The 27,061-nt window shown below is 33.0% G+C and overlaps 1 protein-coding gene across 3 annotated transcripts in view; it reads right to left on the bottom strand.

Annotated features, from left to right (window-relative positions):
* LOC135846524 (very long chain fatty acid elongase AAEL008004-like) overlaps positions 1 to 27,045 on the bottom strand; it is a 134,035-nt gene extending 106,990 nt beyond the window's left edge. For 2 of the 3 annotated variants that reach the window (XM_065365665.1, XM_065365666.1), the window contains exons 1-2: positions 26,806 to 27,045; positions 26,547 to 26,667 (exon numbers count right to left, since the gene is read on the bottom strand). Coding sequence is in view for 1 of the 3 variants with exons in the window: in XM_065365662.1 (XP_065221734.1) it covers positions 26,445 to 26,498 (54 nt within the window). In the remaining 2 variants the exon portion in view is untranslated. Of the gene's footprint in view, positions 1 to 26,444; positions 26,514 to 26,546; positions 26,668 to 26,805 lie in introns of those variants that run through there. The other variant, XM_065365662.1, reaches the window with a different exon arrangement.
* Positions 27,046 to 27,061: the final 16 nt, after the last annotated feature.

The raw sequence follows: 27,061 nt of genomic DNA, 5'->3' as shown, positions 1-27,061 counted from the left end.
TCCAATCGACTTGACATGTTAAAATTAGGGTACCTAGTTAGTAAATCTTGGCTTTTCAACTTACTGGATAAAATTTAGTGGAAATTTCAACTTTGAAAAATCTGCTGGAGGCTCTAGAACTTCTTAGAATGATCCAAAACTGTTTCCAATCGATTCGGAGAGTTGAATAAATTAGGGCACGTACCAAATTTCACGTTGTCTCATTGTCTGAATAAATTTGGCGAGATTTTGTTTTTTTTCATTATTTTTTGACCGAAATTTGGTTTTTAAAAATTCGCCAAAAATCGAAAAACGCACTTAAGCTCTTGAAATTTTGGCTGGTGATGTCTTCTGAAATTCTCTTTTAATTTAGCTTCATACAGTTGAAAAAATGGCCTGCCTATTGGGATCCCTTCCATTGTCAGCACAGTCAACAGAAATTTCAATAAAAAATTTTCACTCTGAATAATTTCCACGACGGCTTGAAGTCTGAAGAAACATGAGCTATCGAATTTCAACAAGTTCTAATGGAACTATATACACCAAACACATCTGATTTCAATCATTTTCCACATCGCACGATGCTTTTTCAGATAAGTTATTAAACAACGGTTTGAATAATTCACTGAGACTAGTTTTACAAGGATCTTGAAAAAAAAAGTTTGTATATACTTAAAAATTGGATAAAATGCACACGGGAAGTACACATGTAGATGCATTAAATCAATAGATAAGATCTCATCGCAGTACCTCATATCCTATCTTGAAACATAAATCACAAATAATGCATTATTAATTCATCTCGCTCAGAAAAACAAAATCAAACACATGTAAAACTCTAACTAGAGCTGCAGCAGTAATTTATGACCGAATTTTTCCGACGATATACGTTCAACAGGATAATTTCATGACTCAAATTACACATTCAGCCTCGAAAAGAGAAAAATTTCTACAAGATTCAAACATTTTAAATTCGTTCAACAATTTGTGAATTTTATAGTTGATCAATTTCTGGTACGTTCCCATATAATTAGAACTGAGTGACCTTCAATGAGGTCTTCTGAGATCCAAGACTTCAATCATTTCTGCAAAATTATGATTGAAAATACGCAGCCTACTCATTCATCTGCACTTTCGCAAGGTCGAAAAAAATTCCAAAAATTGGTCCGAGGAAGAACCAAATGAGAGAAAAAAATCGAAAGAAAATTCTTCGTTAGATTTGATTTTGGGACATGAACTTTCAATTTTAATTAACTTCGGAATATGATATTCAATTCGTGCCAAAAATTATATTATTTCAAAAAGAATTTGAAATTGAGTTACGTAATGAGTTGAAACCCCAATAAAAATTTATTAAAATCAGTGGTCTTGGGAAAGCACGTTTATATGCCCATCAATTAAAAAACCTCAACAGAAAAGATCCAGGCGGGCTTCACACGCATGTGTTTCGATACTTAACCAACAAACCAAACTCACGCACAAAATTTCCGATTCAATTTCCGGTCAACTGATTCATTTAAATCAATATCCAGCTGGAAATTTCGCGTAAAATATTATTTACAACGTTCTGGCACCACACATCCATCAACCTCAAACCACGCAAAATTCAAATCTCAAGATCCAGTTCAAATGACACACTCATCGGTTGGAAAAAAATTACCATTAGACGAAGCTATCCGTTCCAAAATCCACTTCCTCCACATTTACGCACCACTTACATAATATTCAGTTACCTTCACCAGCATCTGAACCGATAAAGGGCATTTTTTTTATGGTTTCCGCAGGTAGATTGTAGATAGCAAGGTAGGTAGTGGTGGTTTGCATATCGTCACTATTTACCAGCAGTTTACACGTAATAATCAACCGCAAATACGCGCGAAACCGGATCGCTTCAATGTTGCGCTCTTGATATTCAGAGCGATGGCCAGAGAGCGTCACGTTGGATCCCTTCGATGCTGCGGGCACGCGAGCCAATTCGGGCCTCAGCGGTATTTACCTACACGACGTTGTCGTACTATATTAGCATTTTCGGTATATTCTTCGCGCAGTTCCGATAACCTCCAAATTATTAATTCGCTATATCGCTATCGCTATCGTTATCGTTATCGTCATCGCCATCGTCGTCTTCGTCATTGCCTATATGCTTAGTACTCGGACCTTGCAGGAATGCTTCCCGGTTCGATTCGGTTGACATTATTTCCGACAGAACTGCGACAATATCGGGATACAGAAACACAAATAGCCTTCCAAAAAAACGCGTTCATTGTGCATAATATCGATCATTTTCCATGTAAAAATCAGTGCATCTTTTCAAATTCCTACGTGCATGTACTGATACATGCTCGCTGCCGGTTCCGCATGGCACTACAGAACGCCATCAGCATGTGTTCTATTCACCTTTACTCGTGCTCGATGCACTTACATAGAGGTTTTTTTTTCGTATAACAACCAACATCCAGATAACAACTTACGATGGTATGCAAGTGTGCAGTTTATTTGCATAATGCATAATGCATCAACCTGTGGTTATACATTTGTCCACCGCACAAATCGTATAATCGGTACACGTTTTTGTACCATATCTACCACGCAGTGTTGCCAATGCCATATTGAAAAATCCCGCCAGATTGATCCTAAAAAACCGCTAAAAACCGCTAAATTCCCTATAGCAAAATCGCTAGACTTCCCGCTAGATTTTCATAATTTTTTTAAAACCTCAAGTCATGTAAAAAATACAAAACTGATGAAGATTCAATTTGTTGAAATTTTAAAACTGTACAAAAATAACTAAAAATTAAAAAGCAGTGAAATCATTCAAAAATTACCACAGAATTGATGAAATTGAGTGGATGGCTTTTACAAAAATTGAATTTCATTGATTTTTTTTTTTTGAAAATTCAATATTTTTTAGCTGAAATGCTGAATTTGTGAGTTAAAATGGTAAAAGTGGCCATGAAGTCAAAAACGCTAGACTTCCCGCTAGCCGCTAGATCGACAATTTTTGGCGGTTTTCTATGTTCAAAATCGCTAGGAATGGCGGGAAAATCGCTAAATTGGCAACACTGCTACCACGTGCCCTTCCTTGTACCAACCTGGCCGAACAATTTTCGCATACATATTTCGACTCGTCATACAGCACGTAAATAAACAATGTAGAACGCAATTTATGATACTGAAAATGGTGCACTTGAGGATTTTCAGTCCTATACATGGTGTCTAACAGATTTTTTTTTGTTGAAAAAATCACTACTTTTTCAGTACTTTTTTCACCACCTGTCTTCAACCAAATTTTGGAAAGCTCTACGCTCAACCTCCCCCCCCCCCCCCCATACACACACACACACAAATAACAAAATCAAAAAAATTTAAATTGGAAGAAAATTTGTATACTTACAAAGTACGTAGGCCTATAGTTGATTTAGACGATTTTTAGACCACTTTTTAGAAAATCTGTAATTTCCAAAATATACCCGAAGGCTCTAGGACAGTCTGACACCATCTCAAATCGACTCAACATACTGAAAATGGGGTACTAAGTAAATTTCATTTCAACGACTCAATTTGGTAAAATATTGTGGAAATTTCAATTTTCAAAAATCTGTTAGGGTGCTCCACCAGAATTGACACTCGAAATGGAAATTTCAGCTCTCTTGGTCTATCTGGTAAAATTTTGATTTTTTTTCTCATTTTTAACCCAAGATTTTTCAAAAATTCATTAAAAATCAAAATCGTTTGTGAACTCAGAAATTTGATTTACCTACTGTTTTCAAATTCGTATTCGGAAGATCAGATCATCTCAATTCAAACCTGATGAACAATTTCAACTGATTTCCTAATTTCGTGATTTTATAATAATTTTTTTTTTGATCGAGTTGCCATTGAAAATAAAAATTCACAAGTTTAGAAGTCACTTACGTAACTTTTCTCATTAGGATTAAATAATTACTTACTTATTCTCATATGCGAGTTCATATTCTATCAATTTTGGAAGGAAATTGTACTCACCTGAAACAAAGAAAAATTAAGGTGTATTAGTTATACTCGTAGTTATAAAATTATTGATCAATCAACAAATGTATTAAATACTAATAATAAACTGGTCCAAGGCCAAAGTAAAAATTCTAACGATCTTCATGTTTAATTTAATAACGAGCCAGAAATGAATATTCGCAAATAAATTACCATGAAAATTGTAAAAATCACTCAAAAATATCAAAAGTTGATGGGCCATCAGAAAACGACAAAAATTTGAGAGAATGTCTCATTTAGGTAAATTTTTGTACATACTACTCAGATTATTGAAAACTACCAAGAATTAATCAAAAATTCTCAAAATTGGATGGGGAGGTGCCTATGGGCCTAAAATGAGCAATTTGAGGAATTGTTGCATTTTCTACAGTTTTTCAAGGTTCCCGAGCAAAATTTCAAAACTTCATTACGAGTATTTTTTTCATTTTTTTTTTTTTGGCAACGCTTTGACCCAAAAAACACATTTTAAAGAGGTTTTTTGAAGATAATTTTTCCACCTGGAGAAAAAATTTCTAAAAATATTACTCATTTAAACATAGGTAGGTATCTATTTTCAGAAGAAAAAATATTTCGTTGACACCCCCCCCCCCCCCACGAGCAATAAATTTCGAAAAAATTCATGTGGATAGACTCATTCTTCCTGAACATATTTTGGTTAAAATCAAAACTGTTTATACAACACTCGTTCAAATGTGATTTTATCCGGAAAAATGTGTTTTTTGCCATTGTGGACAAGAGGGTGTGCTGGGAGGGAAATTTTCGGGTCTACAATTTTTTTAGAGGTATTCAACAATGTTCAATCAAAATTTCAATAATCAGAGGACAGGAGATTTCACCTATTTCACCTGGGAATACCCTTAACTTAGTTTCACTCTTTTTTTTTACCTATTTGTAACCAATTTTTCCAAAATTAAATTAGGTAACAGCGTTTTTGATGTTGTTTTGAGTGTTGTGTTTTAACATCATTCTAACACGTGTTGAACACTATTTTCAGGTAATGTTTGCCAAATTCGAAAATAAAACATTTTTTACTCTCTCTGGTTTTTTTTACCCTTTCAAAAATTCTGTGAAAAATGATCCTCCAAAGTCATAAATTGATTTGAAAACCATATTATATTTTGTGTTTCTTTTGGAACACGATGCCCTGGAACAACTTCATTTTCGATCCAATGTTCATGGTTCAGGAGACTTTGAAAAATGTGACAGGAATTTAGGTCAATTTTCTTTTAAAAAAAAAACTTGTAAAGTGTGTTTTGATTTTAAGGATTGGACGCGCTAATTTCCATTAAAATGAGTTTGTGAGCACATCACTGAATTTTATTCACTCTGGACTATAAGATGAGCTACTTATTTTTCACTAGAACTGTTTGGAAAAAGTTTTAAAGGGAGAGGAGGTAAAAAAAAGTAGAGAACGATTCAAGTCCAGTTTCCTGTTTTTTTTTTTTTTTTTTTTTTTTTTAGCAGGATTGAAAAATATGAAACATATTCAAAAATTTATGAAAGCAGTAACTTAGAAACATAAAATCAGAGCAAGAACTTTTACAGTAAATTTTGACAAAGTCCGCAAAAAATTTTCAAAAATTAGTTTCTTTTGTGAAAAACAACGTGTTCATCTTGTGGTCCAGGAATTTTGAACCTCAAAAATAGGTCTGTTAAATTTTTTCGATGAAAATTTGAGCAAATAATCTTTATAAAGATATCTCAATTTGATTTTTCAGTCGCTTTCAAGCAAATGATACTCCAATGCTAATGCAAAGAGCACTTTTTGTGGTAATGGTTTACTTAATCATTTTTGAGAAAACCTTGAATTATGTTGTTAAGATTGATAAAACAGCAAAAATGAGGGTGATGGTTGGGGGGGGGGGGTAAAAATAATTTTTCGGTCAACCCAATGCACGCTGATTTCAACAAGCTTTTCAATTTTTTCCCAACTTTATTACACCGCAAAAGAAATTCCAAGAAATGTCCTTTGGTCGGAGGGGGGAGAGAAATAGTGCAGTTATCCCTATGTACTCAATTTCGGAACAGTTCGCCAGCAGATACAAAAATTTTAGACATTCATCATAATAAGAAATCTAACGTTGATAGAATCAACTTCCTGTCTTTTTCAGTTACAACATATTATCTGGGCTGTGTTCATTTTAGTTATTTATACCTCAATTTAAGGTGTAAACAATCATAATGACGCACGAACGAGCCCAAAGTTCTTTCTTCTCCTAAATTATGGGTTGTGGACGTAAAAAAGTGCTATTCAACACGAATAAATTTGTAATCGCTAATTAATTACGAGTATTTAAATGCATACCTTAATTTAAAAAATGGTCCAATTTTTCACAAACTAAATTATCTAATTGTAGGTTTAAACGATTCGTTTACCCCTGAAATCATTCAAAATATGTACACAAAGCAAAAGCACGTAGGCACCTGAAAGAACTATTGTGCCACACAGCAAACGATGAAGATGAAAACCAGGAAAACACACTCAACATATCAAAAATTGTTTTTCTGTTTTCACATTCGAGGAATGATAAATTTTTTTCGAAAGATAGTAATTGTACCGAATTTTTTTCTTCTCGATGAATTTTAATTAAGTAAAGACGACGAGCTGCGTAATGCGGCCCTACTCGTGATTTCAATTACGACTCGAGTTTGAAAAAAATAAGCTAAAATGTATAGGCACGGTAATAGATAATGGGTAAGTATATATTAAAGGTACGAGAGTGGCGGTGTACGAAAAATTTCGTTGAAATTAATTTCGGCGGCGTAATATTATTATTGATGCTTATCTGAAATACATACCTAAGCATATACAGTATATAAGTATATACTCATACGAGTATGTGTAGTCGCTCAGTAATTAGTCCTTAATATATGTATTAGTTCATTAATTTCTTCTATATTCGTATTTTTTTTGGTTTTGCGAATACTATGTATGTACTTATATGTAATTATTATTTCATTGCTTTGGTCGCACAACACTTCCTATAATAAAATGGTAGGTAATTCGCACAACAGGAGGGGAAAGAAGCTAAGAACCTTCCCGCGTCTGGATGTTTGAAAGTAAAAACAAGCTATTTTAATAATCATGACTGTCTTTATGGCGCAGTTATCGAATGTAATTAGTTCATAGGTAAAAGATATAGGAAATGAAAGTGAAAAAATTGACATATTTTGCACAAATAGGTACACTTGAATATGTCACGAGTATCATCCTTTCATCCTAAATACATGTTTAAACGAAATAATAATCGATTGGACAGTGACACAGCAAAAAATGTTCCCAGAAAAAGAGGGTAAGTTACTTTTTATCTTTTTTTTTTTTTTTTTTTTCAATCACACGTACTTTCCTCAAACTTTTCATCAGGCAAATGAGGAAGAAATATCATGAACGGAGGGGGCGTTACTGGAATTTGAAAACCTAAATTGAAAAAAAAAACTCAACTACTGGTGAGACTGATTGATAAAAACTGAATCTTTGGAAAGAGAGTGCAAATAAAAGTCACAAAAGTACGAATTTTGGGAACTTGAAATCAATTTCTGGCTTTTTGACGATTTCGCTATAATTTTTTGCAGATTGTTTCATAATTTAATTTATACTTAATATTTTACATGTTTTATGTAGTTGTGCTGAAGAAATCTCGAATGAGATTTGAATTTATCCCAAAAATGCCTGTTTCAATTCATTTGTATTTTTTCACTAAAATTTGAATTCATGATTCAATGGCGGGGGGAGGGGGGCTTTGAAGTTCAATTTTTCATTACACTCTTAGGGATCCTCCAAGACCCAAAGTATCTTGGAAACGATACCTGAGTAAATTCTTCTTCCACAGATCAAAGTTCGCTGTTCTCTGTTACAGACTGCATAGGCACTAGGCAGTCATATCAACTATTCATTAACCTTGGCCTCACATACACGCGCACACGCTGGCTGGCGCAGCCATTCGCTTTTTATTATCTTTTTAATTCGTTCATTGTAAAGTACACATAGTTTACTAGTAATACGATCACAGAGTTTTTATCATTTTACTCCAAAAAAGAGTACTTGAAATATTTGTAAAACGACGCCGACGCCAAATTGGCATGCAACCCACCATACCAACTATAACCTGTTCAGCTCTAATAAAAATTCCATTGAAAATGTAACGAGAACGCTTGCTCTAGATGACAGAAAAAATTTGAAGCAAAAAAAAAAAAAACACAACACTAAAACCGAATCCGTTCATGAAAAATTCAAATTTTCTTCGCAACCTAAATCGCGTTAGCACGAAGTAAAGGTCATTGGTGGATTAATTAGATGTCGAAGAATAATGAACGATTATGTTTCCACAGCGTAATCGCCGAATACGGTAGGTTGCCAGGTACTTGAATAATTCGGGTCTCTGCAGACTGCACCCCCTACCCTGTCGGATTCCACCCCTTGGCGATTTGTATACACATTTAGCGCGTTGGTTGACGAGCAAAATAAACGGTTCGTGGTGACTGGTTATATGGGTGACTAATGAGTAATAAATTCACTTTCGATTGAATACATATTGCATCTATTACGGATTACAACCGGTTGGATTCAGCATACGCCCTGTCCATCGAATTCTCGGTCACTGTGCAGGTAGGTATGTATTTTTTTTTGTACAGTTTATGTAGAATTGATGTATCATGAAGGGAAGATGAGCAACGATTTAAAGATTCTATGATGAAGAAACAAAAGTACAGAGTTTATTGCGAGAAGAGGAGGTATGAAATTTCCATCTCACATTTGCAAAAAATTTCATATCGAGATAAAATAAAAACAGAGTTTCCGAATTATTTATTATTATCGCCAATCAAAATTGGTATTTCCAGGCATCGAGCAGGAAATTTCCACGTTTTTAATTATCCGGGTGATTCTTCTTTGCTACCTATATGTTTTTGATATAGTAGGAAAATTCCACTCTTTTATTTTGATCAAGCTGCCTAAACCTATGCATTCGCAGCTCATTCACAAAATTATTCTCAAACACTAAACTGAGAACTTTCTGGCAGTTTAAGTTCTACAAAAAAAAAAAAAAAAATGCTCAATCAAATCGACACCCGAACAGAATTAATTTTTTGTTCTCGAATTGATTTTTAAAAGTGTCGAATTTTTCATGTCACTTTCAGTCGTTAAATACCTGGAATGATTAAATTTTAATATTCTACAACTTTGGTTGAGATTTTTTTAGTATCGTCAATTTTCAAAGAATTACCAATAACTGGTTCAAAACAATAGGACCGGTTTTAGAAATCTACGCTTTGTTGAAATGGTTTCAAAACGCACCAACTTCTCGTTAATTGAACAAAAAAATATGTATAAAAATACGCGCGCACATTCCGTGATTTTTATTGATTCAAAAATATGGCCAATAACAATCTGTAAATTTTTAGGATGAAATACATAAAAATACCCAATTATTAATGGCAGATTTTATTTCGAAAAGAAGAGCAAGGGTCAAAAAAAAGTCAAACTTGAAGAATGGGGTTAGACTGGGATGTAGATTTGACGCTTGAAGTAAGGAGAGTCAGAGTTCAAAATGACAGAAAGGTCAAAATTTGGCACAGCCAGAGAAAAGGTTCCACTGGTGGGTATTTTATACTTAGGTTTCAATCTTCCAACCTTTATATTTAACCCTTCTCCAAAATCTGAATTTTTGCGGGTTTTCTTCGTGTTTTTTTTTTTACCTAAGCAATAGCCTGAAGCCCCCCCCCCAAATTGATCTAAGAAGAGAAGTATGTATCCTAACTGGCACTGAAACTTTTGATCCGGGCAGAGGGGAATCAAAAAAGGTCTCCAAATTACACCATCAGCAACAATTTCATGAGCTGAATTCAGTGTTGCAACTTTTAGCGATTTTATAAAAAGTCAAAGGCCTATTTTTCGAGAAAAAAATTGATCAAATTGTCGTGAAAGGCTGAAATTCAGTATGTAATCACTTTCAACCTCTCGAGTCGATTGGTGATGGATTCGAACTATGCTACAGCCTTCAGCGGATTTTCAGACCGTCCTGTTTACGGGGGTGGGGGGAGGTTGTAAATAGGGTGAACGTGAAATTCAGTACCTATAAACTTGGATTTACAATCTTTGTGACCCTTTCGATCAATTTAGGAATATATTTTCAAAACTTTTTTGTGCCAGTTGAAATCAAAATTTTTCTCCAGCGATTATGTTTGAAAAAAAAAAAAAATTAAAAATTCATCACTCCTGCGCACGCATCTGGAGATTTGGTTTGAACCTTGTTTTCGACCCCCCCTCCCTCCCACCCTTCCTGTTGATTTGTCTTGGTTTTGAACAGTTCTGAAGCCTCCAGCGAATTTTGGAATTTTCCAGTTTTCGATTTTAAAAACAATCACTGGAACAAATTTTGGAGTTCGATTGACACAAAAATATTTAATCTATGGCTAAATTTATTGAAAAGGTAATAAATATTTTATATCTGAATTCCCAAGAGCTGTGTTTCATTTTCATCTCACTTTTGCAGCGTTTTTTCGAAAACCGGACAGTTCGAAAATCAAGGTTGAAAATAGGTGCAAACATAAATTCAGTCTTTTATGTCAATTATTGCATAAGCTTCTGTTTTTTTTCACAAGAAAGGGGCTTTCAAATTTTTAAAAAATCGCCAAAAATCGAAAATTGAACTTCAGCACCTAAAACCCTAAATCATTTCAAAATATCATTGAAAAATCATCTACACGAAAAGGAAACAAATGTCTGATTTTACATTTTTTCAAATTTTAGCGAGGAAATTATACATGGTATTTTTCACTGTAAGTATCACAAATTCAGAACCTGAGAAATAGCATAATTTAATACGATTTTCCAAATAAATATTTTTTTAATCAGAATTAACTGTAAACGGATGCGAAACCATGAAACCGGTTTTAGAAAAAAATTTTCAAAATGTGCCAACTATTTTTGACTATACACATTTAACTATCGACTGGTATATTATCCAAACGTAAACACAATTCGAATAAATTTTCGTACACCTTATAATTACAGATCAGCGATTCTGTCGAGTGGGCATCTATCAGTATCTGCACACTGGAGGCATAAAGTAGCAATTATGAAATATTTAAAATACCGTTAATATTATACCGTCTCGCTGTCCTAATTCCGTGAAATATTGTCAAAAAAGATCAAATCTTAACGTATTTTCGGAACATACGGTATTAAATTTACTCGTAATCGTTGAAGAATATCTGTAAATTGTTCTATATGCGCGTAAGTAGACTTACGTACGATCAAATGTCAGACAAAAATTTTTTTCGATAGCCTTGAAAATAATACAGTTAATTACGAATAATCTAACTCTCTAGTTATACAAATAGTACGTATAAGAAGAAGAGAAAATAATAATAAAACTTTTTAATTAATATTCTACGAGGCGGACGACACAGCACGCCATTCAATCTTCAGCCCGATCAAGCGTTTTGATTTTTTCACCACGGAGCGTTTCGCGAGATCATCGTGGTTCATGAATTGAGCGGTGGCTGCGTCGTCTGCGTCGGTCGCCGCTCTTACTATGCGGTCGTTATTGGCCCATTTCAATGAATCTACGCGTGTACTACATCTACATGTATCTACTCGTAGTATGTACTATGTATGTACATTGTAGTATGTTATATATTACGTATACCTACTCTAGAAGTACAAATATTACATGCTCCGGTATGTGTAGGAAATTCGGCTAACTTAATTAAAAAGCGTTTCGGCGACCTTGGATACTTCAGCCAATAAACTTAACGAGCTCGCGGTTTCGTATATATGTAGTTATCAAGACCAATGGAGAAAAGAAAGACAGAGAGAGACGAAAAACAACAACAGAAAAAATACGTAAAACATCTCGACCATCGTAGCCGCCATCATTAGAACGCGAGTACTATACGAGACGTCGATGCCGCTTCCCAAATGGTCGGAAATCCCAACAAGCGGCAATTATTAATTCCATTTTGATACCGGCGACGACGTGCGAATATGTCGCGTCGCACCGCACCTCACCATTATAGTATGGCGTGCATTGCTAGAGAAAAAAATAATATAAACTTGTGGTCGTTGACTTAATAGGGGAAAAAAACTTGCAAGTTGGAGATTCCAGATCAATCTGCAGGTGAATTGAAATAACTGGATGTTTGCAAGTTAATTTGCGGTTTCAAACGTACTCGTAAAGTCGTAGGTGCGCTGGTTTTTTTACTGCTTGTCCAAGTTGCATTAGATAAAAATCCAATTCCAGTTTTGATTTATGGAAAAATTCCCCCATTTTTTTCGGTATTCGAGTATTCGTTCTCACAGGGCAAGAATATCTACAGGTACACAGTTTTTACCAAATTGAGACACATTAGAACAATTGCAGAAACGTTACAAAAACGTTATATCGAATAACATGATTAATTTTCATAACACTGGCAATAATATTTAATAAAAATTCGAAATGATTCAAAAATCGTACCAGAAACGTTACAATAACGTTACAATAACCTTACCGTAACGTGACGGTAACGTTTCCAAAGTATATAAATGACAAGGGTAGGATAATAACATTTCGCCTATTTCAGTGATTTGATATTGTTTCCTAAAACGTTACAATAACGTTATTAGAACAGCACAATAACGGTTATTAAACGTTATGATTACGTTACAATAACGTTTTCGCAGCATCTATCTAAGCCGTACTTTTAATAGATGCAATCACATCACGATAATGTATCAAAAACATATCATTGTTTCCCATAACGTTACAATAACGCTATCAAAACACCGTAATAACGGTTATTAAACAATAAAATAACGTTTTCACATCACTTGGGATAACATTTCAATTGTTTCAACAGCAACAAAACAACATTTTGAAAACTTGACGACAATGTTCCCAAAAACGTTATAATAACGTTATTAAAACCGTATCATAACCGTTACCGAAGGTGACAATTACGTTGCGATATCGTTTTTGTAGTATTTTAGCAAAAATTTGACAGTTTTCATTTCATCAAATTCCTAAATTTTTCAAAAACTTATTGTTAGATCGTATACAGGAAGCTTGGCCAATGGCCGTACTCAGATTATTGATCTACAAAAAAGATCACGAGGCAAAAAGAAGTCTCGGGAGGGAAGGAGAAATTTAATGTTTAGGATACTCTACGTAATTGAGCATAAAATATAAATTGATTAGTAAAATAAACAGCGAAGAAAACGAAATTGAGTATTAAAACTAAAACCAACATAACACTCGTATCATTTGTGGTGAAATTTGACAAAACATTTATTATTTTTAACCTTGCTCGAGGTTATCCAGAATTTGTTATTCAGATGTCGGAGATTTGACCTACCACACGATACTGAGGAGAATTTATTCCAAAGGAAGAGAAAACAGATACCATAAATAAACACGAGCTATAGTGGTACATACAATGTTAGCCAGGTAACACTTGGCCGAAAATTTATAGCGATCTGATTTCATTTTCCAATAACAATGTTGATGTAATACGAGTAAAATTGATATTTATGTTCTGCATAGTTGGTCTTTGGTGCCCTCATGGTTCATACGTGTGATAGATGGTTAATTAGTTACAAGTATATGTATGATTATGTCAATCTCCTCGTGGATAAGATGATTTATTTCACAAGTGTGTAACCCTGACGCCTTGAATTGTATATACCTACCTGCAGTTTATTTTGGTTTGACTCAATGTTGCCTGAGAGATTAATTTCTTCGGCCACATCAAAGACAGTGGGTACTCTATCAAATATATCATCTAAAATACGGATATGGACCACCCTTTTTATTATGATAATGACCTCTCAATATTCTAATTGGACGAAAATTTATAGATTTGAATGAGCTAATAAGCCTATAAAGTATTTTTATTTTCGTTTGATCCAATATTTCGACATTTTTACCACCGAAAAAAAAATTGTCAAAATTTCATAGATCGTTAATAATAATTCGTAACATCGATTTCGATACCAACTGCCTAGCCCATATCATGTTACATGTCAAAGGTCGCAGAGTTGCGTGTACGGAAATCGGACATATCCGTGTCATATGCGATAATGTACGACAAGTGATTCGGAAGAATGAAAAAGAGAGAAAGAACGAAAGAGAAGGTCGATATTTGAATCGAAAAGAAAAATTGTCAGCCCAACGGAATCGTAGGCTGTTGACAAGCGTGTACGTAAATCTGGCATAAGATTAACATAAATTCATACGCAATTAAGACGTCTTATTGTAGATATTAACACCAAAAAGCGCATAAACCTTATACCTTGTACACGCTTTTTGACTGATCTACATTCCTGATCGAAGATGAAATTTTTTGGCTTTCATTTGAATAACGAGCAACGCGTTTGGCAGCACTCTCGGGGTCAAGGGTAAATTTTTTCACGTTATAAGCTACCTTTACGAGTAACATGTTTAGCCCTTGTTGCGGTAAATCTTCCTCTCTATCGTGTACTAAATTTTTTTTATCCACACAGGTACATTATACATCGACGGAGTACAAGGCCGTCAGCTCACCGCTCCATCGAATCGTATCAAATTTTTGCAAATTTTGAATACGAATAAACCGAACTTGTGGGGTAAAAAAAAATAAAACATACATAAATGTAGGTACATGTTTACTCAACTAATTGGCTTCTTGCAACATCGAAATTGCATCATTTAATAAGATCAGGAAGTTGTAAAGTGCATATTTACAAGTTCGATGCGAAAAGTGACTGCGATGAATTACCTACCGAAAAAAAACATCGCACGCAAATACCACCAAAGAAATGATAAATATGTATTTTTAAAATAGAAAGTAACGGAAGTTCGGCTGAGTTTTTTTTTTTTTTTTTTTTTCGTTTTCAAAAATCACTACTTTTTTTAACAATGTAAGAAAATCATTGGACAAAAACGAATCAAATTTACCAATGAAAAATTTTCAGGTAGGACCACATGGCAGATAATTTTTCAATCATTCTTTTTTTTTTGTCCATTCAGAGCCTATATTCCCACAAAGAGACAGGAATACTTCAATCACATAAAGTACTCATTTTTGATAAACATTCAGACGAGCCCCATTACAGTTGTTTATAACGTTTTCGTAGCGTTTTTATAACGTTTCTGAAGCATTTTTAAAATATGTATAACCAGAATTCATCTGTAACACCATCAATAACGTTTCCAGAACGTAACCATAACAAATCTATAACGTTTCTGTAACGTTACCCAACTGTTTCAGTAGCGTTTCTGAAACGTTTCATAACATTATAGCAAAGATATTACAACAGAAATATCCTATTTTCATTACATCGACGAAAGATTCTATAAAAGTGACTATAACACAGTGTGCAACATCACCTAAGTTACTATAACGGTTCTGTAACGTTATAGAAACGTTTTTGAAACGCTTCAATGACTTTTCACAATGCTTCAGTCACACATTAGGTTTTTCAAAAATGTTACACTACACTAGTGATTTAAGATGTTACCAATTGTTACCATCACATGTTTCTGTTCTGTTTTAATAAAGTTATCATTACGTTTCCACAATTCAATCTTCCAGAAAGTCGCCATAATATAATACTTTTGAGACACTCATAACGTTACTGCAATTTTTTCATAGCACTGCTGTGTTTCTGCAACGCGACAATAACGATTTATAACGTTTCCATAACGTTTCTGTAATGCTCTAATAACGGTGAAACGCTTATAGTGACCACGTGACAACGTCTTAAAAAATGTATTCAATTAATAGCTTTTAAATAAAAACTTGATAACGTTATAGAAACGTTTTTAAAACGCTACCGTAACGTTATCATAACGTTATAGAAAAATATTCGTGTTTTGACAAAGTTATCATGATAATTAAGACTTTCATTTTGTGTTGAAAGACACTCAGATAAACATTTTAACTGCAGAAGTGTCAGTTGAGGAGAGAGATGGGTTCTCAAAAAAGAGCATTTTGTTTTTTAAAAAAATCATGCTTTTTTTGTTCTAGACTCTGCCCAAACTGTTTTGAGAAAAAGGTCGTGTTTTGAAATATCCTTTTCCTTTCAAATATTTCGCATTAATTAAGTAATGCTAAAACTTGAAAAAATATCATTTCTGAAACTGGGGAAATACTTTTGGACACAGTGGCACCAACTTCGGTAAGCATTTTGTTCACTATTGCCAATTTCAAACAATCGAGGAAAAAAAACAAAAATTTTCGGTTTTTTAAAAATTGGCAATAATGACCAAACGATTGGCACCACTGTTTTCAAAATATTTTCTTAGTTTCAGAAATTATATCTTTTCATGGTTCGACATAATTAATGCAAAATGTTATTAGAAAAGAAAATATTCTCAAAATACTATTTGCAACCGTAAAAGTGATCTTGGGTTTGATGGAAATAACCTAGAGCGACGCAGAATCTCAAATGTCATCTTTTGGAATTGGGCTTTTATCATTGCAAGTATAGGTTGGGTAGGAGCCAGAGCTAAAAAACCACGATTTTTTTCGAAAATGCCCTCTCTTTTAAGACCCATAATTTCCCTCCAGAGTCACCTATGGAGCTAAAATGTTTTCTGAGAGACTTTCAACTTAAAATGAAGGTCTTCATTAAATTTGGTCAAAATCCTCTGACATTTTTTTTTTTTTTTTTGTTATCTATTCTACAATAAGTACATAATATCTTTCTGCAGGGATCCAAAGCCAGATTTAATACTCAATTGATCATTTCGATGCCCAAATGTTTCTCACTTGAAACCTCAAATCATGTACATAACTAGCTCGTTCGTGTCCGTACGATTCAGCATTTTATTAAAATTCAATTTTCTCACACCGTGTTAAGCAAAACAATGCAAACTAAAATAATGATACACGAGTGTTTCCATAAAAAATTTCAATTACATTCAGTCTAATTACAACTGATGCAGTCTTATTATTTTATAAGGTCGAATATTTAGATAAAAAATTAAAAAACACAGCCTGAAACTTTCCACACTTCGAAAAATTCGACACACAAGCGACTGTTTGTCTTCTACGTCCTTATTTTCAATTTCAAACAACGCAGTTGTAATTACATTTTCAAATTTTCAATTTTTTTTCAAGGATTTATTCGAGTTGAAATAAAGAAAACAAAGGAATGAAGCTTGGAGAAAATAGCGTCAGTAATCATTGTCCTTAATAAAAAATTCTTCCACCTTTAGCATTTCCTTTGGATAAAAATTTCGCAGCTCTGTCCCTGATCTCTCTATTCACCAAAATATGTAAGTCCCTCAATAGCACTGTTACCAACCACCGAGCAAGCATAATGATACGTTATTAGCCGGCGTCTAGGCGAAATACCGATGACGTAACGACACCGTGGTGAGCTTTTAATCAATTTTTTATGATAAAATTGGGAATTCAATTCGATGTTATACACGTATAAGTACATACAATAAATACTTATGCATTGTTATTTACGTAAATACGAGTAGCATCATTTTTTCATATCCTGCGGGAAAACATGGAACAACATGGACGATGCACTTGGAATATGTAAATGATATTCGGCTGAACTTGGTCCTATTGACGTACACATGTAAGGTTTAATTATTACCTACTATACGATAAATTCGATTCCGAAACCCTCGCAGCATTTTTTTTTTTCGTTTATAGTTCACTGAGTAGATAGGTAAATTAGGAAAAAAAAACTTTTTGTATCCGGTTCTGGAAAAAACACACTTTGATATACCTAATAGAATGACGTTGACGTATGGCTATATAGCATGGCAGCAGCAAATCTACTAATTAAGGGCTCTCTCATTAACGTCACACTCAAAGTAGAATCTGTATTACGAGTATAGATAAACTTGAAGGAGAATCTAATACACGTTTACGAAACACAACGGTTAATAACCAAATTATATAGATAACGAGAGTCGATTTTGTGAAAAATACTACCGTGCGACGCGACGTGGCGCCGCACTGCGCCGCGCTACCCGAGAAAAATTCTAGAAAATTTAATCGTTTATCAACTATTTTTAAATTTTTGTTCGAGACGGATGTACGAGCTATTACGTCAATCCATTTTCCATCTCTTTTTATATTTCTTGGATTTTGATACGATTAGTATAGGATAAACATACACAAATAAGGTGGTCACTTTTATAGTAACTTTTTTTCTCATTTTACGCTGACAAATTTTTGGAATCGAAAGTAGAGTTAATCGGTTCTCACTTGGTATTTTGAAGCTCAAAACCTCCAAAAATTCTTGATCCGAATCCTCTCCCGTGGACCCCCCCCCCACCTAAATAACTATAGTTGAAACTTATGTTCAAAAGGAATAAATTAGGTAAGTAAGAATTTTTAACCATTTTGCAATAACACCGTTGAACTTTTTTCAAAAAAAAAGCTTCTCTCGTCAGGAATTTTTTAATTGAAAATGAACGTGGAAAAATATTTTCGGGTAAAATTAAAAAGAAATCGAAAAAATCAAGCAAAAATATCGAAATAAATCAAAGTTTTGAAGCTTTGAATCTTTGCAGAAAAGGCACTAAATAAAAAATTTCAAATTTCTAGGGTATTTTAAAAAATAATTGCAAACTTTACTGAGATCCATTTTTTTCAAAATTTGTACAATGGTAAGATGTACATTATAAATAGTTGTACAAAAAAGTGAATCAATCATTACTTGAAATGTTTACAAAATGAATTTTCAATTGAACCAAAATTCAACATTTTTCATTAGGTGGGTTTTCATTCGTCTTCTCAAAGATTCAAATTGTTACTAAACCTACTTTTATCAGTTGGAGATTGATGAATTTTATATTTCAAACTCCAAATTTATTTTTTAACACATTTTTATAAGATGATATATCCTTTCGTTTCAAATAGAATCAACATGTAATCAAATTTTTATTGGGTGAGTTTTCATTTCACAACTGTTGATAAAAAAATAGCCAATACATCAAGCGACAAATACTTACATTACGAGCATCTACTCAACGCCAAAAATCAAAATAATTGCCTAAAAGGCGATAAAATCACTCGAAATTTGAGCAAAATCTTACAAAATTCGCCAATAATATTGACAGGGTGTCTATCGGGATTTTTTGGACAAAAATCACTACCTTTTCACTACTTTTCAAAAAAAAAAATCGCTGCCTTCCAAAATATTTTTAACCCCCCCCCCCCCCTACAACAGGAACAAGATGAAGGATTTTTCAATTTTTAGCAGTGATTTTTCAGGCTCTCTAGTCCGACAAATTTCAAAATGAAAAAATAGGACTTCAGCAGGACATTTTTTAAACACTTGGGATTTTTCAAGAAGGAGGGGGGGGGGGTTTGGACGAGACAAAATTTTACATGAAAATTTTTCGCTTTTCCAATACCTTCGAACACCCCAAGATTTTTTTAAAGCAAGGGATGTCGAGAATATAATTTTGTCATTTCAATTTTTGATTTTATTTTCACCTTTAAGGTTCTTGTTACTGTAATGAAAATGGGCGAATAAAGAACTTTTTTCAAAATATAAAATCAAACAAAAATGAATGAAAGATTAGTACTTCGAGGGGTAATAAAAATGTTGTTTTCTTGGGTGATGAATGAAGAAGTTTATTACTTTTGCTTCAAAACTTTAAAACTTGAATGATTATTTTTAAAAAAATTCAAACTAGAAAAAAAACAAACGAGCCCGAGTGAACCGAGGCCAAGAAAGCTTTCAAAAATTCATGTTTCAAGAAGTAAAAAAACAGTTTTTTTTATGGAGGTAAGGGGGTATTTTTCTGGTTGAAACTTCGAATATTTCTTGAATTTAAATAATATGTTTTATACATCGAAAACGAAGAGCAAATAGCCCGAGGGAAGCGAGGGCAAAAGCTTTCAAAAATATGCAATTCAAGTTCTAAAAAAGTCAACAAATGAGCCATTTTCTACATAAATTTTTCTTGTGTGCAAAATCGGATTTCCCGTTTTTTTTTTCATTTTTCACTACCTTTTAAGCAAAATTGCTGAAAATTACTACTTTTTTACTACTTTCACTACCGCCTTTCGAAATCACTACTTTCACTACCTGGTAGACACCCTGATTGAGAGTGAGCAAAATATTTGAAAAAATTGCTCTGAGATTTGTTCAAACTTCGTGCAAATCATCAAAAATAATCGAGCTTGATTAAATATCAATAAATTTTAGCAAAATATCGCAAAAATTGTCTAAAGTAATACCAAAAAAATTGGAATGAAATTCATTACTTTAAAGAAAAAAAAAATGAGCAAAAATGAGCAAAAATGAGCAAAAATGAGCAAAATGTTGCAGAAATTGACTAAAAGTTTGTTAAAATTTCAGTTACAAACCACTGAAATCAAGTTGAACCTTAAACGTCGCAAAAATTGCGTTAAATATATCAAAACCTTGATAAAATTGCAGAAAAATACAAAATATTAATCGAATATGAGAACAAGAAGGAGTGAAATCAGCAATTGAAAGTCCTTAAAAATTGATGAAAAAATGGAAAAAGGGTAACTTACGAAATGTTGCAAAAATAACTCACAAATTAATTAAAATGTACTCAAAAACTTGAATAAAACTTCAAAAAAAGTTGTTGAAATTGATAAAAAATCCCCAAAAATTGATCAAATTTAAATGTAAACAAGATGGAGTGAAATTTTGCAAAAATCAAATTAAGTAGGTATTAACATGATTACATTCTTAAGAAATTGAAAAAAATCATTCAAAAAAAAAGAAAATCATCAAGAAAGAGTAAAATTTTGAAAAAATTTGTACTTTAACAATCGTTAAAAATTCATGAAAACCATTATAACGAATCAAAAATGACAAAATATCACAAAAAAATGCTCAAAATACAAAAAAAATGGTTGGAAATTTAAAAAATTTAATTAAATATCATCAAAATAAATGGAAATTTCACAAAAATAGCATAAAATTTGAAAAGAAAAATTCTTGTAAAAAATACATGCGTTACCCATAAAAATTTCATAAAATTCATGAAAACCAGCTAAAACAAAATTTTGTAAAAAGTATATTAAAAATTGCTAAAATTTCATGAAATAGTTGGAATTAAAATTGATGAAAGCTTGCAAAATTTAAATAAAATAGCACAAAAAATGTTTGAAATATTTTTTTTTCAATTTTGAAACGCACAAAAAATTGATCAAAATATCATCAAAATGAAAAAAAAAAATCTGCTAAAATTACAAATGAGCTTCAACACATAAATTATTGTGCAACATTTGACGAAATTTTCAACAAAATTAAGAGGAGATGCAGCAAAAATTGCTCGAAAGATATTCAAAACGTTACATTAGAATAACATTTTTAAAAAAATCAAAAACAACTATATACAAGTTGAAGATTTGAGAATTTAAGCAGAAAAAAAAACAAGCCAGCTACCATCTGTTTAAAAAAAATACCTCATCAGATTCATTAATAATTTAATATGTACTTAATCTTCCCTTCAATTTCAAATTGAATTTTTTCCAAATTTTTGTTGGGTAATCTACCTACTCTTTTCTTTCAAATCAAACAAAATTTTCACTCATCAAGTAACCAAAACACAAAAAAATGACCGGTTCTTGCCAAGAACTCAGTTATTCGTGACTCTCACAGCCTCAAGCTAAATCAAACAATCACCATATTTTTTAAAAAGCTCAAAGCAATGAAAGACCAATTCCAGCCACCATCCATCAAAACGATCTCCAGCGAAGCTATACTCGGTTACAAAACAATCCAATTCAAACCTCGCATATAAGTAGCATTTCGTGAAGAGACGCCGTATTGCAGCATTCCATATCTGAAGGCAACGATGACCAGAAAATATAATAAAATCGTCGTCGATTACATCACTAATTCGAAAACGATTGCTAAGTCCAGGACGTCGTCATCATTACCATCGTCGCTCGTCAGTCATACCTACACATATGAGCATAATTGCCATCATCTGCTTGTTTTGCTGCTATTGCTGCTGCTGCTGCTTCTACTTCTACTTCTTCGACTAATCGTGTAACAAGTTTATTGTTTATTTCTACCTTTAACTTGACCCAATTTCGTACTTTTCATGGCATTATTGTTATACCGAAGTACTACGTTCGTCTTCGTATATATATACCTAGGTGTAGGTACTTTGTAGTATTTATGCAACACGTACGCAGATATAATAAAATAACAACAGTAGCAATAGCAGACGCTGATGCGCGTTTTTTTTATATCTTATCGTTACAACAAAGTACATACACAGGCATAGAAGCTCGAGCTATGTTAGCATCATTTTCGAACGATTCGAGTCTATCTTCGCAGTGAGCAATTGGCAAATAAGCTGGCTGCATGCTGACGAAAGGTATAGGATGAAATCGTACTAAAATGTTTCTAGCTGTCTCTTACACATACTAGTAGAAAGGAACACGCGATTCGTATTTGGAAATAATTCTTTTTGGGTAATTCTACGCCAAAAGTCGAACCAACTTTCATCCCGAGTTTTCTCATGTAGCTGATTTGTTTCTGAAATGATGGGAGGGGGAGGGAGTGAGGAATCCTATGGGTCATTTGCAACGTTTCAGAGTGAATTTTCTAAAAAAAAAAAATCGTGAAAGCTTTCAAACCTCCCAAGTTTTTTTACAACAGAAATTGTACTCGAATTTTTCTCAAAAAAAGTAATTTTAGTAACCAAAAAAGCCAAAAAAAAGTAACCAAAAAAAATTTTAACATGAAAAAAACAGTGGCAACCAAAAAACTTGAGTTATAATGCATACAAAACATTACATTTTATTTCAGATTACAAAAAAAACAAAAAACAAAACAAAACAAAACGTAACGAAAATTTTGATACCAGCTTTTTCAAAAAGCACAAAAAAACCATAAAAATTCGAATAAAAACCATTTTAGAAAAAAAAACTAGCAAACGCTCAAAACAGATAATTACTTATCAACATTTCGAAAATAAACTACTCGTAGATCAAAATACAAAAAGAAAGCAGGAAAAAAATATTGGATTCCGGAAACACAATCGAAAAATGTGATTAATTACCGAAAAAATTGCAAAATTGAAACAAGAGGGGGAAGTCTTTCGAAGTAGCGAGAAACGAAATTTAATCTTTCATTCAAAATCATTTCAAAAAATCAAACACAAATATACCAATAGTAAAATAGCAGAAATGTTCGACACGAGCGATGATTTGATGAAAAAAAATTACTCGACTGTTGAGAAATAACAAAACAATAATTTGTAAGAAAATTCTAAGTATAAATAAGAAGGATTATTTTAGAACGGAAAACATATTAAAATCAACTGGAAAGGTCGGCAGAGGAGGGGGGAGATTGTAATCCAAATTTGGAAAAAAGTGATTTGTGAAAATCATTTTAAAAATTAATTCAAATACAAAAAAATATAGGTACCTTGCCTCAAAAAGAAAAAAAATCCTCCATGAAAACTGTCAAAAGTTGACACGATTCGAATAAAAAATGGAAAAAATATGACAACATTATTGAAATTGAGAGAAAATGACCGAAACAGAAAGCAGAGCGAAGATTAAGATCTGGAGAGGAAAAAAAATAGTCAAAAAATAAGTTGAAAAACCTCTTCGCGATTTTCTTTTAATAAATCAAAATCATTAGTCCCTACGAATAAAACTCGAGAGTTTAATGTCAAAATTTGAAAAGTTGAAAAAAATCACGAGGATTCCAGAATAAAAATTCGATTAGAAGTACCTAGAAAAACTTCACCGAAAAAATTGAGGTAAAAAGCACTAAAATTTAAGAAAAAACATCGCAAGAATTGAAAAAAAAACTCACGAGATTTAACGAAAAAATTGCGAAAACTTCACAAAAATTTAGACACAAAACAAAACGCAAAAATCGTCGAAAAATTGGAAAATAAAATCCATGAGAATTCAAAAAAATAAAAAAATCCTCAAAAAATTCTAAATACAACCAATCACGTCTCAAAATCCGAAAAAACTCTCAAAAACTCGAAAAAAATGAGGAAATCCACAAAAATGTAAGCAAATAAAATTACTAAAATTTGGGGCAAAATTAGGATAAAATTTTTTTTAAAATCTCGAAAATTCAAGAAGAAACGTTTCGCCGAAATTAAGAACAAAAATTCAGATAGAAAAACGAATCAATAAAATTCAAAACAAAAATATGGAAATGGTGAAAAATAAATGGAAAACTTTCAAAAATTCAGTTCGGCAAAAATCTTTAAGAATTCAGAACAGAGACATCGCGAGAATTAAAATTAGGTATAAATTCAGATATTAATCGAAAAAATTTAGAGAAAAATCATCGGAAAATTTCTAGCAAAACTCAAGAGGATTCAACAGAGAGAAATAATTCGAACTTGAAAAAAAAAAATGACCACACTCTAGAACACAAAACTATAATTATGTAGAATCGTGAAAATTCTAAGTTGAAAAAGTCTGTCAAAACTGTAGAAACTTCACCAAAATTTAAAATGAGAAAAAAAATGGAAATTCCGAGAAAATCATCGAAAAACTTCAAAAAAGAGAACTCGCGAAAATTCGAAAAAAATCATACTCGTCAGAATAGGGGAAAATCTACAAAGATTAGCAAAAGAAAACTCACCAAATCAACGAAGAAAAAAACTCACAAAATTCCAAAAAAGCCATCGAACCGAAATAAGTCGAAAATCCCGACTATTTGAGCAATAAAATCACACAAGCTCGAGGGAAAATTTTTTATGAAAAAATCAAGAGAATTCAATGTGATAAATTGGGAAAAAATTCAGGCGAAAAAAATCATCAAAATTCAGAACAAAATCATGGCAAATCATTTTGGAAAAAAATCACCACCAAAATTCAAGATGTTAAAATTAATCAGAACAGGAGAAAATCGACTATAAACCATTGAGAAATTCATAATATGTAATACCTGTTGAAATTATAAAACCCTTAAGTACATTTTCAAAAGAAAAATCATCAAAACTGAAAAAAAAAGTTGTAATGCTGAAAAAGCAGTAAATTTAAATAAAAACATTTTTTTAAAAAGAATTTTGGATAAAATTTTGAGAAAAAAAAGGAAATTTGTGAAATAAATTGGAAAAAGTACCTTTTAGTAACCAACATTTCAAAAAAGTAACCAAAAGTTACTATTAGTTAGTAACTTTACTTTAGTAACTTGGTTACTCAAAAAGTAACCGAGTACAATCCCTGTTCCAACCTTACTGAACTGGCCCTCGAGAAATTCAAGTTACTGGATGATTTCCCTGAAGGCTACAGGATGGTTCGAAAGAACGTATCAGACCTCAAAAACTTCGAGATACTCGAATTCTGACCAATATTTTGGTACGTTTTGGCCCCGAGTTTAAACACCAACCCACCCATAACGTTCGATAAGTTGCATACCCAAATCAACCAAGGAACCACTCATCGACTCGTATTTTCACACGAATAAATTACCAGTAGGTACGTGTATAATAAACCGTAACCTAACGTAACCGTCATAATTTCTTATGTAACCAGACATTATAACGTCTAACGTACAAAAAAATGAAAACCCTTTCGTTTCCAATTCGTTCAGCATTCTTCATTGGTCGAAAATGTAACTCGCATTATAAAACTATAACGCGAAATTAATATCGAAACAATCCATGAAAGCGATTACGACAGCTACACGCATATAGATACAGAACAGGTAAAAAAAAATACAAGTTATCGACATCTGTCTAACTAAATTAAAGGGGAGTGAACCATAGAAAACACACGAGCGACTACAATCGACGAACCGAGTATATTTAATCAATTCCCAAATTGATAAAAAATTAAACACTTTCATTTTCCTTATCGCAAAACGAAATCCGGTATAATATTTCAGTCAGTGGCCGGAAAAAAGAAAAACGTACCGGTAATGACCATCGACCATCGATAGGGTACAAATTTAGTCGCCCAGCAGTGCTACCAGGGTAAAGAAACATAAAATCAGGCGACGCTACTACAGCTGCGTCGCGACGCATTGTCTCGAACGAAACGAACGATAATGCAATATACTTATCGTTAAAACACGATTTTGATGTTCTAGTTCACTCGATGGGTACTCGAAATGACCATAATATACGAGAATATCCATATTTTGATAAATTCACGCCATATGTTTGAGCCAAGGTACAAGTTACGAGTGAAAAAACGTTACAACCATCGCGCCAAAATACAATGTAACGGATATCGTCTCACAGATGACTGGTTCGTAGCCCTCGCCGGTCAAATTACGCCCATTATTACATACGAGAATACTCTTCAAATACGGACAGAAGGAATATTAGAAAATATATCGATCGAGATCATATTTTATAGCAAACACACCGCGTCTACGATCGAATCAATCCAACAACAAACAGTCGTTCAACAGCACGTCGAATGGTTAGCTAGCTCTTGATTAATCGAACGAGAATGCCAATGCCAAACACCTAAAACAACTACGAATTTATTACGTATAAAAATCAATTAAATACCGACAACTGATGAACGAAGGGTTGAACGACGAGTAAACGTGTTGTATTTGCCATAATATGACGAACGATGTACAGTAATCCTTCACGCACAGACGCGCCTACCTTGCAGCTGCGATATGAATATATATTTGGACAGCGATACGATTCGACATCAGCATTTTGCCATACAGTTCTACAACGTTGATTTTTCTTTCGCTCTGGCGAGATGCTAACAGATGAAAATCTGAAACCAATACAACACATGGATCACACAATCGTAATCGTACAATGACGAGCCGGAGCGCTCACCCAAAATCATATGAGTCGATGAAAAACAACAGTTACTATCAAGCTGATACGATGTAAGATAAAAATAACGTACTTGGAAAAATTGAAATACAAATTCGCTGATCGTATACCGCATTCTCTGCACAATATTCTCACTCGCGTACTCGATATACCGAACAGATACGAGTCGAAGAATACGATTAATTAAACAGCCACACCGCGACTAAGACTAGAATAACTCGGCTAACATTTTCAATAACACAATCGCACTTTATATTCGAAAAATTAAAACCACTAAATCGACCAAATCGACCGCAAATTAACTTTTTATCATCGAAAACGAATACGAA

This window comes from Planococcus citri, chromosome 5 (genome assembly GCF_950023065.1).
Source record: "Planococcus citri chromosome 5, ihPlaCitr1.1, whole genome shotgun sequence".
Lineage (NCBI taxonomy): Eukaryota > Metazoa > Arthropoda > Insecta > Hemiptera > Pseudococcidae > Planococcus > Planococcus citri.
This window is presented reverse-complemented; position numbering and strand designations above follow the sequence as displayed.